At 33.6% G+C, this 18,031-nt stretch overlaps 1 protein-coding gene across 2 annotated transcripts in view; it reads right to left on the bottom strand.

The window, feature by feature from the left end:
* LOC131073906 (nudix hydrolase 16, mitochondrial) overlaps positions 1-5,300 on the bottom strand; it is a 34,622-nt gene extending 29,322 nt beyond the window's left edge. The window contains exons 1-4 of one of the 2 annotated variants that reach the window (XM_058010412.2): positions 4,878-5,300; positions 4,631-4,733; positions 4,260-4,362; positions 1,935-2,018 (exon numbers count right to left, since the gene is read on the bottom strand). In XM_058010412.2, the coding sequence (XP_057866395.1) occupies positions 1,935-2,018; positions 4,260-4,362; positions 4,631-4,704 (261 nt within the window). In that variant the 5' untranslated portion in view covers positions 4,705-4,733; positions 4,878-5,300. Of the gene's footprint in view, positions 1-1,934; positions 2,019-4,259; positions 4,363-4,630 lie in introns of both variants that reach the window. The other variant, XM_058010413.2, reaches the window with a different exon arrangement.
* Positions 5,301-18,031: the final 12,731 nt, after the last annotated feature.

Genomic DNA, 18,031 nt, shown 5'->3' on the forward strand with positions numbered 1-18,031 from the left:
AAAAGTATATGGCCGACTTGAGGTCTATTAGGAGGTATTGATTCATATATATGCAAGGTCATGATTGCATCAACAGAGATGAATTCAATAACATGAAGGACATGTAGTGTGCTCGGGGGTGACGATAAGAGCTTATCGTCTATGGTTGGGAAGGCAACAGATCTGATGTTTGCCTGTGGTTAACGAGCACTACCATAAAATCAACAATAATAAGTTAATACCTCTTTGGATCAAGAAGACAATGGGCCATAAAAGTAACTGAGTAACATAACATAATAACTGGTTTCTTAGCATCCAGCTTCTTTGTCTTCTCATCTACACATTAGAATATGAAAATATCGAAGGCAACCAAGCAACCTGCAATGTGCTGGCGAGGGCTTCTTACCAGTCCACAGCTCATAGGGCATAACATCTCTGACAATCTTAGCAACTACTCTATTAAGCATATGATTAACACAAAAAATGAAAGAGCCAATATGGGATTATGAACTATAAATAACTTTTTCATTAGAGCTAGGCAAGTTTTTGGGTATAAGTGGTTTTGTGCACACATCTACAGAGACCATGTCTTGACCAAGTAGATCAATCTCACTCTTTTTGGAGACCTTTTGGGTCAGCATCTGTATCTCCTCAAAACAGTTCACATCCTTTCCATGTACTGCTGGAATTGAAATTTCAATCCTCTTAAAATTGAATTTGTTTTCCATTTCTAAGCCATCTATAATTGTCTCTATGCTATCCAAATTACTAGATCTTTCATAACAATTTTGCTTGCCCAGCCTTTGGAATTCAAACTTCTGTTACTTCAAATTAGATTGGGATTTTTTCACATACAGTTTTTGCTATAAGGGTCAACAGCAATCATAGCAGCAGGTTTGCATATGGAAAAGTTTCAATTTGCTTTTCTTTAAGGCATTCTTTCTAAGATTCTATATTTACTATTAAGGATAATTTATGGGTTAACAGGTATACTACTATTAAGAATAATTTACAGTTTAATGAATATACACCCTTGCAATTTTAAAGCCATAGATAATGCTCTTAAGTCAATACAGATCAGTCTGAGGTAGAACTATCCTTCAGTTGTAAAATGGCAAATAGTAGTTGCATGCACTACTCATTTGCAGTTATAATTATTATGAGAAACAGACAGATCTTACTTCCCTAATACTGCTTGTGATACAAAAAAGGTGCAACATTTCCCAACAAGAAGTATGCATAAGACACATAACAGATGTGCTTTTCTTAGCATATGCACCTAATGAAAATACCAAGGTGAGATGCGCATATAATTACCAGCTTATAATGTGATTAGGCAATATTGTTATATGATATATGATATATACCATTCTATGAAATGCCAAGGTTCAGTTGAACTATGCATCTAGCTTGCCACGTTGTGTATCTAAATAATCTTAGCCTTCTTCTTAGAAGAGAGTAAGTCTACCTATATATGCTCTCTGCAATATATCAATTGTGTAGAAACCAATATTCACATAGACGTGTGATGTAGTGCTTGGAATTTCCTTAACTGGTGCACTTCACTGTTACTGATGATAACATGAAAGGCCCAAGAAAAGCATCTAGAGAAATGCTGCAAACTCTTAATTACAGCTATCTTTTTTTTTTTTGCACTTAAATCGAGAGAGAAGCTCCAACATCCAGGACAACTAATACATTATGACAAAGTATACAGATCTTACTTTCACAATTGGAGTTGATTTCAATTATTCAGAATAACTAAGCTGCAGAGAGCTAGAGAAGCCAATCCTCCAAATTACAGCCAGTAATAAAATTTTATATTTAGGGCAGAGGCATGGATAGTGACTTATTCTCTTCATTGTGGTACTTTGTTCTAACATACCTATGCTTTTTTTCCTATTGAATACACAAGATAGAATTTATATAAAAGGACAACAAAAAAAATATCTCACCTTGATGGTCCCTCGAACCCCTGCTTCTTCTAAAGCTTCTCTACATGCTGCCTCTTGTACTGATTCGTCATTCTCCCAGCCACCCTGAAATAGAGAAGTACAAAGGAATATAGCTGATTTTCAGTTACAGATTATCAAACACCAAAACAATCAAAAAATAAAATGTGTCATACCAATGACATACAGGAGACCGCTTAACTGATTCAACGGGAAAAACGCTAGGAAATACTGATCATGATTCATTATTTTAGGTCACAAAGGATACACTGTGAATCAATATATCTCCGTCTAGAAATGCATTTTTATCAGACATCTTCAAGAACTTATAAATTACTAGGAAACTTACAAAGCTTAAAAAAAGTTCCAATCTAACATTTCCCGGGGATATTTCATGTTATTTTCATAGTAGGCAAGGACTTGCACTCACAGCAGGACCTTATAGTGAATTTAATATTTATGCAAAATTTAGAATTGCCCCATATGCTAAATTATGTTACATATTTCACATAGATAATATGCTAATGCAAAAATAAAATGCATCTTGGACATTAATAATCTGCTTTCAGAAAATCCATTTTGTTGACTATACGGCCTTGTGCAAGAATCTCTATCATCATATTGATGTTATGTACCATTTTCATTTTCCCCAAACAAAATTCCGCAATCATATTTATTTCCTAACTGTATGAGACAAGGGCTCATAACAGTAAAGCACCAACGTTTTTCTAGTTAGCTTTACTGCAGTGGGCATATCCCTAGTGCTCCCTGTTGCTCTTGAATTGTTTTTCTACACGAAAACAGTTCCTCCTGCCACTTTAAGCATTTGTTTCATGGTGGGTTTCAACCATTCCCCAATACAGGCAATATAGAAATACTCAGACCCCTTTGATATGTAACCTCGGGGTCTGCATGAATTTTTTCTCCCTGCTGCTTAGATTTTTGTCACTGGATATCAATTTCTTTGATATCATGTTTTCCTTACATGCACAATTTTTTCCCCAGCCACTCGAATTTTCAGTAGACCATGGTGAAGTGGAAGATCTAAGCAGGAATACTCATAAAATGTGGCTTCTAGGCGAAAAGGTAATCTTAAGCTAGATACTGTACTAACTATTCCCCATACATTAGAAATTTAGAAGTAGAAAACCAAGTTTTAAAACTTTATATTTATGGAGAATTTTTTCACCATATTCAAATCTTAGACAAAGGCAATAGAGATGGGATGCAATCAAGCACCAGAAGTAGGTCACAAGATCCAATAGCAAAAGCACATTTCTTGATGGCAGGTTGTACTTTGATTCATTCACGTTGCCATTATATGCTAACAGTGTCAAAAATATAACAGGAAGGGAAACAAATGTTTAGTCCAACAACTCATGCTCAAGTGGCTCAGGAGAGCAACTGCCATAATGATGAAAAAGGTTCAAGCCCTAATGAATATGCTACCCTTACTAAAAAGACTGCATTAATGGAGCACCATGTTCAGATGAAGATGGGCACAAACCCAAGGCAAATTTGGCAGAAAAGAAATCTCTAGAATATGGCTTCTCAGTCACATAATGAAATATCACTGGATGTGGCTCATGATCCACAGTCCAATGGTGCATTTCATGACCACATTCATCATATTCAAATCTTATAAAAATTCAATGCATGCATCAAAAGTCAGCCACGAGATCAAATACCATGCACATTCCGTAATGACAGATGTTTTGTAGATCCATTCAGGTTGCCAAATATAGAACAGACGGGGTAAGGGATTTCTGGTGGGTGTGTGATCTAGTAATGAAATTGAGGAATTGTCATGAGGTCAATCCAGATTCGAAGTTTTACCCAGATGTTATTACTTTCCACGCTACTGCAGTATCAATAATCCACAGACCAAATTGTATTCTAAGCTTGAAATTCTATTCACCGTTGCATTAAACCCAGACAGAGAATGTGCATGATCCAAAAGGAAGGTAAAGAAATATCTAGTAGCTTAGGGTATGGTTCAGTGGTAAGGCAAAGCAATTTCATCCAGGTTTAAGGTTTAAGCTCAATTAACATTGGTCCAGTGTCAAGTTGGCCACAATGCTACATTAGCCAAGTAATATTTTCAGCTTGATAGCCCATTTATCCTTGCACTGAAAGCAGATGTGAGTATGGACAAGAAAAAAAACTGGAACTAATTACAGTGAGGGAATCCACAATAGCTTGATCCAGATTCATATGTTACTGTGTGATGCAACAACTATAGGGTGTAGACGTATTCCAACATGGTCAATATTTTCAAATCTTATTAATGTCATTCAAGCTTATCCCACACAAATGGGATCCTAATACCTTTGGAAAGAGAAGCCTCTCCCCGCCACTCTGTGAGCTAACCATCAGAACCTCCACTGCCTTCTTCCCCTCGGCAGCCACCTTGTACCTAAATGGAATGCACCTGAACCCAATAAAATACCCAAATCACAAACATGAATATGAATGCACATACAACAAAACAATGCATCAGCGGCTGTAAAAACACCCAACATCACAGATATCGATATAACTAGCACATAGAGCCAAACAGTAATTTACACTCACAAACAAAAATCCAAAAACAAATGCATGAAAATGAATGCCCATATGACAAAACAATCAAATCGCTCATGAAAAGCGTAAAAATAACAATAATTTAAACTTCTAAAAACCATTAAAATTGAAAATACCCTGCAACGAGGCGGTATTTCTTTTCGTCGTAGCGCTGTTGATGCCTTCCTGTGCGAGCAACTAGCGCCATCATTTTCTCAACAGAATTTCGATCTTTCAACCCTAAAAAACACCAACACAAATCCGAAACCAAAATTGCAAAAGCCTAAGTTTATTTGAAGGCGTCCAAATATAATCTTCCAAAATGAGCCCGTTCATCATAATTTATACAGAGTGAGCGAGCCGACATAAAATTTAGTGACGTACGTGGGCATAGTCAGCTTTTTTTTTTCGAAGTAAGTTTGAAAGGAGGCTGACTTGCAGAGATTACGAAGAAGGTGCAGCCATGGAAGGATTCACATGAGATTCAGAGTAGGTGTTATATAAAAAAAAATTCATTAAATTTGTTTGTTTAACTTCTGTTCAATTAGAGTCTGCTAGATGAACAGTGTCCGTATAGACTCCAGTGGATCCCACCATCAACAGCTTCAAACTATCTAAACATTCAGTTCAAGACAAACCGTTTATCCCCCTTTCTCCCACAGGAATAGACCAATTCTTTTTTAGATTATCTAGGTAAAAGGCAAAAATGGGCCCTTAATCTGGACTTTGACTTATTCAAACAGATTTTTATCTGCATGATCAATCATGCCCTTGAATCAATTGCATGATCAATCATGCCCTTGAATCAATTGCATGATCACTGCAATCTGGACAGGGATTATAAATAAATTGTACGTTATTTTTTAACTAAAATATGAAATGATTTTTTTTTTTTACCCTCTATTCACATGTTTTAATTGGGTAGAGAATTTATTTTGGGCTCATAATTAAAAATAGAAGATTACTAAGTGTTCTTCAATTTAGTTGAAAACATGAATTAATTTTTCATGTTTTTTAAAATAGAAAAGCTAAATTATTAGTTAAAGTCGATGAATTTAAATTATTAGTTAAAGTCAATGAATTATTAGTTAAAGTCGATGAATTTAAAAAACTATTATTAGGGATGATTCCACAATCTTACAAAACTATTATTAGGGATGACCCCACAATCTTACATGTGAGGTCTTGGATTCGAGTCTATTCATAGGTAATAGAGAGATAAGGTGATGCTTGGGCATGGAAGACTAGACAACACAAGGAGATATAAGGGTGTTATTACCAAACAAACATGAATGAGGATCAGGCCCCTCTAAAATATGGTCTCACTGATTAAAAAAAAACTATTATTAGAAAATTTAAATTATTATTTGAAGTTAAAAAAAAATTAAGATGACATAAGGAGGGATATAAGAGTGTTATTACCAAACAAACATGAGGATGAGACCCCTCAAAAATATGGTCTCACTGATTCAAAAAAAAACTATTATTAGAAAATTTTAATTATTATTTGAAGTTAAAAAAAAATTAAAAACTATTATTAGAATCAAGATTATTCGTAAAAATAATATTTTTAAATCAATTTTTAAATAATTATAATATTTTAAAAATTACATATTTATTATAAATTCCACTTTAAAAATTATTATATTATAATTAATATTAAATTATTATGATATTATGATATTGTTAACTATTGCATGATGGAGATATAAAGATTGATAAGTTATTTTGTTTTTTGTTTTTGTTTTTTCATGTATGTAAGTATCACCTTCCTAATCCCAACTTGAAAGAAAGTAAGACAAAGACAAAACAAATTGGATGTTAAATTAGATCACAAATACACTTAATGTAACAAAATAAACTATATATATATATACCCTTATCTCAACTTCTAAAATGAGTGCCTTACCATAAATATTATTTATAAGCTATGTTCTATCCTAAATTCCAATTGTTGAAGTGTCGAACTTATCTTAAACTTACCAAAGCACTTTGAATTCCTAGTTGTGTTTGTCAATTAAAAAAATCACAACATGTTAAAGTGGTCTAAATAATCTAATGTTAAGATAATGAAGGATCTTCTATGAAAATTGCCATCAAATCAATCTTAGTGCTTTAAAGCATGTGTTGTATAGCTTCTAACCTAAACGTGTAATCCAAGTAATTCTAAACCTAAACATAATAATTGCAAAGAAATATAATATAATATTATAATTTTTTTATATATGTTTTAGGGGAAACAAATAATTAGTCAATAATGTAGGATGTAGAGTTAAAGATTCAATTATTTGAAATAAATGTGTATAATTCAATTGTAACTAATTGATTTTTTAAAATAAATAAAATATCGGTAAGATAATTTGTTTAGGGATAAAGAAATATTATGGTTTTTGTATTAGTTTATTTTTGTGATTGTGAATCTAAAACTAATCTATGAATTTTAATTTGATTCATAAATCTCAATTTGTCGTCTTTAATCCTTGTACATTTGGAAACAAAGATTCACCTAGGTATATAAATTTGCAATAATAATTTGATTCTTGCAATAATAAGCTAGTGATATTGATAAACACATTTGAGTAGTTTATTAGGCTATGATTATTTTCTTTTGGACAAACCCTTGGATACCGATTTAACTTAGAACAATAATCAAAGATAGTAAGTAGTTATGCTTCATATGCCCTATAATGCTTATGTCAAGGTCGATCTTAAAAATATTATGGTACTGTAATGAGTGGAAGATTTTTTCATGCAAAGTCTTACATGGGTGTTATATGCTCAAAGTGAATTAGGATTTATCCTTCTATACAACATGCTAGCACATAATTCAAATATCTTTCTACTTTAGTTGGTTCATAACTATTAATTGGAAATGCAAAACATGGGCCTATTTTCAAATTTTGAAATATCTAGGATCATTTCTATAAATTCTAAAATGAAATTAGTTTATTTATGTGATTGTGGTTTTAAACCAAAGTGGTGGATGGATAAAATGAGGCTTGAGTCAAGACTATGGGAATGAGTGTAGATGGATTTAAGCGAGGATCAAGTTATTTGCCATCTTCCATGCAAAAACACATCATTTTGTATACTAAACATTGTATTAGGGAGAAATGGTTCAAAATGAAGGGAAAAAGTGTAAAATGTGCAACTTTCACCATTACATTTTTCCCCCTTTTGCATTTGAACTACTATAAAGATGCATGTGTAAAAGAATTAGTTGATATGAAAGTAAATATTCAAATGCTCATATTGATGACAAGGATAAGGATGTAAATCCAACACACTTCCTTGTGATGTGCTACACCTAGAAACCTATAAGCATAAAAAGGTTCTAATGAGTAGCATTTATTAAACATTTAAAAATATGCATAAGCTCACAATTATTAAATAGTCTACAAGCCAATAAGAAATGTGAATTCCCCTTGAAATGAAATATATTATCATGTGATTACAGTGTATAACGATAAGAAGTAAAGTGCCCCTGATGCTACCTCTAATTACAACCATAAATTGGTTATAATGACCATGAATGCTAGATGACAATGATGTACACATAGAGGAGTATAAGATGACATCATGATAGCCATTGATAAAGTGTAATCACCATAAAACAAGTTAATAAAATATGTAGTCATGTTTGGCATAGATAAGTGATAAGATATAAGTGTGGTACGCGTAGAGGTACTTGTAATCATCATGAGATAAATTTGTTTGTGAGTGTAACATGTAGGCATGTTAGTATAGATGGTAAAGGGTGATAAAATGCTCCAAATGTTGCCACAAATGTGGAGGGTGTTGGAAACAATGAAGATATCTTGCAAAAATAAATACTACCCATAAATTAGCAAGATGTAAAATGAGAAATGTCACATTATAACTTGCAACCAAATGTACAAAGAGGTGCCTTGAACACAACCAAGAAGAGGTGAGCAGGTAGGAGTCAAATTCTAATTACCTCTCCAAGTATGCAACAAGTGTAGGACTCCATGGACTAATGTTGGGGCACTTGGCAAATCTACATGAGGTTTGCCAAAAGTATCTCTAACCTCCCATAAGAGTAGGAGAGAATATCTCAACCCTCTAAGTGAGATTAACCATAGTGTGAATAGGACTCACTAAGCAGGCTAAAAACAAACTAGTTAAGTAAAACACTTTTTCACACTAACACTTGGGGAACCTAAACAAGAAATGTGTAGAAATAGATCCCTATAATTATGATTGGGCAAATAATTCATCACTTGTATTTATAAAAGATTATTAAAATTTATGTAATCATCAAAAGTAGGAACAAATTTATGAAAATAACATATATGATAATGGATATAATGAAATTCCCCCTTTAAGTGAAACCCTAAAATTAGGAACCATCAAGAGTAATAATGATGCAAATGCATGATATTAACTAGTTATTTCAATGGTTTTCCATCAATGGCAATCAAACTAAATGCTCATGTGTCATAGTTGAAAGTAATATAAGGGTTCCCAATCAATTGGGTTCAAGTTTGCCTCTTAACTTCTGTCTTTTTAAAAAAAAAAAATCTTAGGATTGGCCCTAAGAACAAGTGTCCAATATTAAAATCGCATTGAATGAAGGCTTTATTGCATGTGCTTTTTTAACTATCTTTAATATGATTGGATGTTATCTAAAGCATGAAGTCAACATTTTTCCAATGCCTTGAGATCATATAATATATGCTCTTTATATGTATTATTTCATCAATAATACCACAAAGAGACACTTACAAAGAAGAAATCTCAAACTCAAAAGGCACGATGTAAGATTGGTGCCATAAATAAATGAATAAGGAGTGTACTCAATTGAAGTACCTATATATGCCAATTGGTACAATGTTTATCCATTATATTTTTCTCAAAATATATGTTAATTTTTTTATTAGTAGCTTTCACTTAACCATTACAATATGCATAATATGGGGTCATGTATCACTACTAAATTTGAAAATTGTCTAAGGACTTTTTCACTACTTTTATTTTAAATGATGCACCATTTTTTGACAAAATTTGAAGGAAATCTAAACCTAGAAATGATATTTTTTATAAGAAAAGAATATATGTCAAAAGTTTTAGTGGACTTAAGTGGAACAAATTTAACTCACTTTGTAAAATAATTTATAGTGGGGAAAATGAAAGTGTGTCTATCTAAACTAGGTAGGGCAATGTTTTCCAACAAATCTAATGCTTGTATAAAAAATAACTAGGAGAAACAAATAAATGAATATTATAAGTAAGTGCATGTTTCAACTTAATATATGTCTGACATATAAGGTAGTTATAAGAAAAATCATTTCAATTATTTCTATCTTAATCCATTAAAATCTTATGTGCAATTGTTTTTGAGTTAGTACTTTAGCACTCACATGACCACCACATATGCCCCCATGGACTTCCTAAAGAGGAAAATATTTTTCATTATCATCAAAATATCAATTTAATAAATCATGTTATACCCACATTGATAGACCACACACATGATAATCAATAATTTTATGAATGTGAATGTAAACAATTTTTAGAAGAATTAAGGGAAAAGCCCTTGAATCTAAGTAATTGTACAGATTTAATGAAATCATTCTTCACTCATCAAAGTATAATGAGCTTGTAAATTAGCATAATAAATAGTTGGTTGCCATAATCTATAGATAACCAATGTCATATGAGTACCGACATAAATAGTTATAAGTGATGCCCCACTAGCCATAGGGAATTGACATGTTTATTATCCTTCCAAGGAATAACATCAATAGGAAATTATCAAAAGAACTAAATATTTATAATTGTAACTCATGATACAATGCCAATAAGGAATTATTAGTTTTATAATCACCTATATTCTATGTGGCCATGAACTATGAATCATCATAGATATCAATTGATTTAACCTTTGAAGAAATGGTAATCTAAGCACACAAAATTAATGCATCATATTTAGTAATTTCATAAATGTATGGAAAATCAAGATGTAAATGCAATGGAATAAAATATCTTGTATGAGAGATTATCAAAATCATCCTCATTCTCAAATCAATCATACATCCAAAACCATCAAAGAACATAGTCGACAAAGAAGAATAATTGATATGAAAAATATACTCATTAGAAAAAAATGTATTAATAGGTGCATGAGAATTACATGGTGCTTTGGCTATCTAGTCAACCATTCTTGACCTTTGATGATTTTTATGAAATAAAGCTTAGATCAAATATCATGATTATCATAGCCCGTCATATTGTTTTACTGAAAATAGTGGATCTAAAACACATATTTTAAAGGATCAACTTCAACAATCACATGTCTTGTAATGTAAAATATAATGTTAACTTTTCTAAATAATAAACTATTACCAAATAAATTTTCTCCTTAGGAATACGCTTGTTTCATAATCTAATAATGTAAAATTGATATAAAAAACAATGCATTGTTTTATGCTCTCATCATTATGTTCTAATATGCCACCAATGGTGGATTGTGTTGCAAAAATCTATAGCAATAAAGGCCTTTTGATAATTCTCATTCTATTTAGATTTAGTATCTTTCTTTGGAATCTTGGTGAAGGCTAAAGTGTGATCTCCCACTTGTGAAATAAAATGTCTAATGACCCAAATATTACTATGTAGATTATGTAGCTTGATGAGAGTTTGAAGTAGAGTTAAATGGAACCAATTTTTTTTACACACCTTGATATAATGAAATAATCTATCATTATTGACATCAAAGATACATTTCTCATAATCAAGTTACACTTGATACTACCTCAAGTACACTCAAAATTAAACCTCGAGTCTCTAAGATGCTCTATTTGTATCTTTTAACTTTACCCAATTTATAATCAATAATCCTCTAATATATCATGTATCAAATCATGAAAGATTTTTTATTTTTTAGGATAGGCATCTAAAATTGACCACTTAATACCATGTTAGCACCTCACTTTATATCAATCCCATATTTAATTCCCTTTTTCATTTAATTAATTAAATTAATTTATCTATTTCTCTTAAATAAATAAATATTTTTTGATTATTCATTTAAATCAAATAAATGAATAACTCACAAGTTCATCTATAATTATAAATATAAAAAAATCCACTCATTAATTGAAAACCCATTTTTTAAATAAAGACACTCATCTTGCAAATCTCCACCATCCATTCAAATAATAAATATCAACCATTCACAAAAATATAACCTAAAATAAGCTCTAAAAGACATCCGCCATTTAATAAAGTCATTTTAATCAATCTCAACCATCCATTTTCATTTGATTTTTGACCATTCATCTTTTATCTTTCTCTAAAAGCTAACAGCCTAGTATTTTTCTCCCAAATTAATCTCAACCCTTCATTCAACATCAAATATCAATCATTCACATCCTTAATAATAAATATATAAATCTACCACATCAATTATACAGATCTTTATTTTAAAAAAATCTTGCATGATCCTTGAGAAATCACAAATCAAGAGAATATTCACTCAACAAAGGAGATTCTTCATATGGTAAGTGAAGCAAAATCTTTTTATTTGGTCTCCTTTATTGCTCTATAAGAGGTTGCTCTTGATTTAGAATAAAGAATTTAATATTTTTATAAATGTAGCATCATAAATTATAACCGGTCCAATTTACACCTCATGTTTGTGCTCCTACTTTAGAGTGTCCTTTTTTCATCCCCCAAGGCCTATTTTGGCCCCATTTTGCTCCAACCCTGATGTAACCTGTTGACATCACTAGGTGGCCCCCATCTTGGAGGCTTCCCTCTCCTATTTCTCATCTGTTGGTCCTATTTTTGGAGGACTAAGGTGTGGAGTGCCTTGGTCTTGGACCAGGGCACCCCAAAATTCCCTGGTCCCCCTTACAACATGCCCTCGGTCCCCATTAAACATGCCCTAATTTGAAATGGGGCAATCTCTTTCCCTCCCTATTGGAATTTGGTCCCAATGGCTACACTTGACTATTGGAGGCCAGCCTAATTGGTAACTTACCTAGGGAACCCTATATAAAGACATCCCTTCAATTCATTTTGACATCCATCATATACCTTATCATTCGTGCATCTATGAATTCATCATCGAGCATTTTAGACATTAAAGGTTGCATTTCATCCTTCAAGCATTGTGAATCAAAGTTGCATCAATCTTCATGCAAGCATGTGTGTGTGAATGGTTTTTCATGTTTATGTGTTTGTCATGCTATTACATTCAACATTTGTGATTACATTCAAAGAGAATTGTGTTGGTACTTGCATGAAGATTGCATTGATGAATTTTTATGTTGTCAATGATGTCAGTTATAACCGGTTATGATGTTATTATGATATTGTTTTGCAACCGGTAGGAGAGCTAGTGAAGGGAACTACAACCGATAGGTGAGCTTGTGAAGGAAACCGGTATTACTTAAGAAGTAGTGAGATCAACCGGTAACCCTACCTATTGATGTGTCAAACCCTAACCGATGGAGCTTGGTGAATCGATTGTATTATGATCAAATCATGAATGGTAATGATTATGCCACGTATGCATGTTGTATGAGATAAAGTTTCAAATGGTTTTTGGCACGTAGAGATAATGGATTTATCTTAGGAATGAGAAAGTTCATTGCATGAAGTGGAAACCACGTGATGAGTTACATAATTCAATGAAGCGGTGATCAAGGAGTGGTCCAGGTTGTCTTGAATGATGTGAAATGATTTCTATGTAATCCAACGGTCATACTTGAACCGATTTGTTTATAATCTCTATGAGATCTTAGGTTTGTGATGTGTTACCGACCTATTGTTTTGTTTATAAGGTCGAAGAGTTGTTTTGTTGTAGTGTTGGCAATTTTGGTTAAGTGTAAGAATGATTGGTTGCCGAACCAGATGATGTATCTGCAGTATGTGTAAAGGCAGATAGGAGCATGAAAAGGATCTGATCAAGCAGAGTAGTGCTATTCACCAGATCAACAAATCCTTGTTGTTCTCTAACAATTACAACAGTCAAATCCCTTAATCGGGTAAGCTCTAATAGGCTTAGTGTTATCTAAATCCTCTAACCAGGTGATCCATTAGCTTGGATTTCAAATCCTCTACCGAGGTTACTCCTAACAGGGTATTGCTTCTAATAGGGCATTATAGTCAATCCCTTAACCGAGTGGTCTCTAATAGGATATATTCTTAACATGACTTTTGTAAAATCTTTAATAGGCTTGGCTCCTAACAGGGCGAACTTCAGAATACTTGTGGGTATTCATCCCCACCATGGCTTTTCCCATTTGGGTTTCCATGTCAAAATAATTGTGTCAAGTGGTGAATGTTTTTGTGGTTATGTTTGCTATGGTTAATTTGCTTAACTGCTAAATCCACTTAAATATGATATGATGACCGACAACAATATGAAATGTGCTTTTACTTTTGTCAGTAAAGTATTTGGATGTTTTGGTTAAAAGATTTTGAGAGTTTCAGAGTTTTTTTACTGTTATTCTATTATGACAGACAACCGGTTTACTTGACAGTGATATTGCATTTGATAGTTCAGTGTTTGAACCAATCAGTTCTGAGTTTGACTTGAGAGGTTGTTTTTAAGTAAGGTGAAAATCTAGTCAGTTTTCTATCTACTGATTCACCCCCCCTTTCAGTAGTTGTCTGGATCCTTATTGATTCATCATACCATCAATTGGTATAAGAGCTTTTCAGGTCCTCTAAGGTCTAAGCCTAATAGCTTGAGGTAAAGATCTTGAAAAACATGATGAAGAAAGAAGGTCTGAAGTTTAATAGGGAAAACTACAGAATATGGAGTAATAGAATGAAAATCTATATCAAGAGTCTAGGAAGTCAATACTAGGAACATGTTACTCAATAAGTTGCACCTACTGGGACTATGTCTGATGATCAAAATGAAGAGAAACAAGAAAATAATCAAGCATGGGAGGCCATTATCAGTTCTTTGTCTGATTCAGAGTATGTTGATGTCCATGGTCTGGAGACTGCTTATGAGGTATGGAAGAAACTTGAGGAAATATATAGTGGTGATGAGCATGTGAAGATTGCCAAAGAAGAGAGTCTGAGAGGTAAATTTGATGACATGTAGATGACTCAAGGTGAAAATATTCAACAATATGGTCAGAGGATCAAGGAGATAGTTGGTGAGATCAAGAGTGTTGGTGGTAAAGGGGAGGATGCCATAGTGGTTAGTAAGGTGTTGAGAACCCTTCTACCGGTCTATGCTATCCGAGTTGCAGCCATTCAGGAGCTAAAGTCTATTGATAAAACTAAGGTAACTCTTGACTCCCTCATTGGTAAGCTTACTGCATTTGAATTAAATGGTTATGATGGTAGTGCTCAGAAATCTGAATCTACATTTAGAGCTTCAGTTTCTAACCCTCCTATGAGGAAAAGTAGAGATGTTAGTCACAGTTATGAATCTAGATCCAGTGGAGAAGTTGATGATGAAGACAGTCTGGTTGAGCTTGAAGCATTGTTGGCCAAGCGGTTGCCCAGAGGTACCGGTAAGTACAAAGGAAAATTACCTTTGAAATGTTTTGCATGTAACAAGATTGGACACATTGTAGCTAACTGTCCTAATGGTGACAATGAGCACAAGCGTGAGAAGTACAAGAAGTACAAAGGAAAAGGCAAAAGAGACTGTCTCATTGCAGTTGATGGTGGTATCATTGATGAGGAATCCGAGGGAGATTCTAATGAAGACATTGTCTTTGTTGCCATTAAAGAAGAGACATCTTATCAGAAGGCATTAGTTTCTCACATGGATAGTTTTGGTGATTGGATCATAGATAGTGGTTGTTCACACCACATGACCGGTGACCAGAGTAAATTTCTTAGTTTGAAGGAATTTGATGGAGGAGTTGTGAGATTTGGTAATGACTCACCCTGCATGGTAAAAGGAAAGGGAACCATTTCTCTTAATGGAAAGAGTAGTGTAGATGATGTCTACTGGGTTGAAGGATTAAAGCACAATCTTTTGAGTGTAGCTCAACTCAATGACAAAGGTTATCCATTGGAATTTAAGAATGAAATGTGCAAAATCTATGGGAGCAAAGGTGAACTAATTGCAACTGGCAAGAAGACAAAAGGTAACTTGTTTCACCTAAATCCTAAAGTCAACAACTGTTTAATTGCTAAAGTAGATGATAGTTGGCTTTGGCATCGAAGATTTTGTCATATAAATTTTGATAACATTATCAAAGTCAATAAGTCCAAGTTTGTAAGAGGTTTGCCTTAGTTGGAGAAACTAGTGAATGCTCTGTGTAAGGAATGTCATTTGGGAAAATGACATCCTCAACTTTTAAGAGAAAATATTTCTCAGCAGAACATTTGTTAGATTTGGTTCGTAAAGATCTTTGTGGACCCATAAGGACTAAAAGTATTCAAGGTGACAAATATTTTATGATCTTCACTGATGATTGCTCAAGAATGATGTGGGTCACATTCTTGAAGGACAAAACAGAAGCCTTTAGTAAGTTCAAAGCATTCAGGGCCTTAGTTGAAAAGGAAAGTGGTAAGAAGCTAAAGTGTCTCAGGACTGATCAAGGTGGTGAATTTACTTCAGAGGAATTCACTAGATATTGTGAAGACAATGGAATTAAGAGGCAACTTTCTACACCGAGGAAACCATAGCAGAATGGTATTGTAGAGAGGAACAACCAGTCACTTGTTGAAGCTTCTAGAACGATGCTAATACAAGGAGGTGTAGCAAAAACTTTCTGGAGAGAAACTGTCAGCACAACTCTCTACACTATGAACTGGATATTGGTAAAAAGAGGTAAGGATAAAAATCCTTATGAATACTGGTATGGTAGATCACCTAATGTCAATTATTTTAAGATTTTTGGCAGTAAATTTTTTATCAAGAGAGGTGACTATGTTAGTAAGTTTGAGGCTAAAAGTGATGAAGGCGTATTTCTTGGTTACTCCACCAAGAGTAAGGCCTACAAATGTTACAACAACCGGACATAGAGAATCATTGAAAGTGTTGATGTTCGAGTGGATGAATATCTTGAAGTCTCAGGAGAAACCAGTGAGGAGAAAAAGGAAGAAGAACCTTGTATTCTGATTTTGGAACCAGAACCAGTGAAGCTAGAAGCTGGTGAAGTGAATGTTGTAGTACTAGTTCAACCGGAATAGGTAAATTCAGAAGAAGATGATGATAGTGAAGAAGAACCTGAAGATAATGATCATGTTATTCCAAGGTATGTGAGACTCAATCATAATCCTGACCAGATTATTGGAGATAAAGATGCTGGAGTGTTAACCAGAAGAACAATCAGAGAGAATTCTTACATGATCTCAACTATTGAGCCTAGAACTGTTAAGGAAGCATTTGGAGATGATCACCGGATCAAAGCTATGGAGGAGGAGCTTGACCAGATTGAGAAGAACAATACATGGACCCTAGTACCCAGATCGGTGAATAAAAATGTGATAGGTACTAAATGGGTATTCTTGAATAAATTAAATGAAGATGGAGTAGTAGTAAAAAACAAAGCTATATTGGTATGCAAAGGTTATGCACAGGAAGAAGGAGAAGACTATGGTGAGACATTTGCACTAGTTGTTAGATTGGAAGGTGTTAGGACTCTACTTGCATTTGCAGCATATGAGGGATTCAAAGTATATCAGATGGATGTGAAGTCAACATTTCTAAATGGAATACTGGAAGAAGAAGTATACATTGAGCAACCAGATGGTTATGCTTTGACTGATGCAAAAGATATGGTGTGTAAATTGCACGAGGCACTATATGGTTTGAAGCAAGCACCTAGAGCATGGTATGAAAGGCTACATTCACACCTGATGAAGATAGGTTTTTAGAGAACCAGTGAAGACAACAATATATATCTCAAATTTGAAGGAGATAAGATACTGGTTAGTGAAGTATTTATGGATGATGTCATATTTGGAGGCAATGATGACATGAGTGATGAATTTGTAAATGAGATGAAAAGTGAATTTGAAAGGTCTCTAGTAGGAGAGATAAAAAAATTCATAGGTTTGCAAATTCAACAGATGAAGAGTGGTATTTTTATCACATAGTCTAAATATGTGAAAGAGGTATTGAAGACATTTGGAATGAGTGACTATAAACCAGTTGGGACACTAATGGTTACAGGTTGTAAATTGTCTAAGGAGGATGAAGCCACATCTGTTGATGAAAAGGAGTACAGGTCAATGATAGGGAAATTGCATTATGTTGTTCACAACAGACTGGATATTGCTCATGCAGTTGGTTTAGTTTCCAAATTTCAGAAGAATCCAAAGGAGACACACTTGATAGTAACCAAAAGGATATTCAGATATTTGAAACGTACTATTGACTATGGATTATGGTATCCATATGCAGGTAACTTTGATTTAAAGGTTTATACAGATGCAAACTAGGCAGGTAATGTTGATGATAGGAAGAGCACAATTGGTGGTGCATTCTTTCTTGGAGGAAGACTTGTATCATGGAGCAACAAGAAGCAGAGTTGTATATCATAGTCCACTGCTGAAGCTGAGTATGTTGTAGTCTATATGAATTG

Source organism: Cryptomeria japonica, chromosome 9, assembly GCF_030272615.1.
Source record: "Cryptomeria japonica chromosome 9, Sugi_1.0, whole genome shotgun sequence".
In the NCBI taxonomy this organism is placed as follows: Eukaryota; Viridiplantae; Streptophyta; class Pinopsida; order Cupressales; family Cupressaceae; genus Cryptomeria; species Cryptomeria japonica.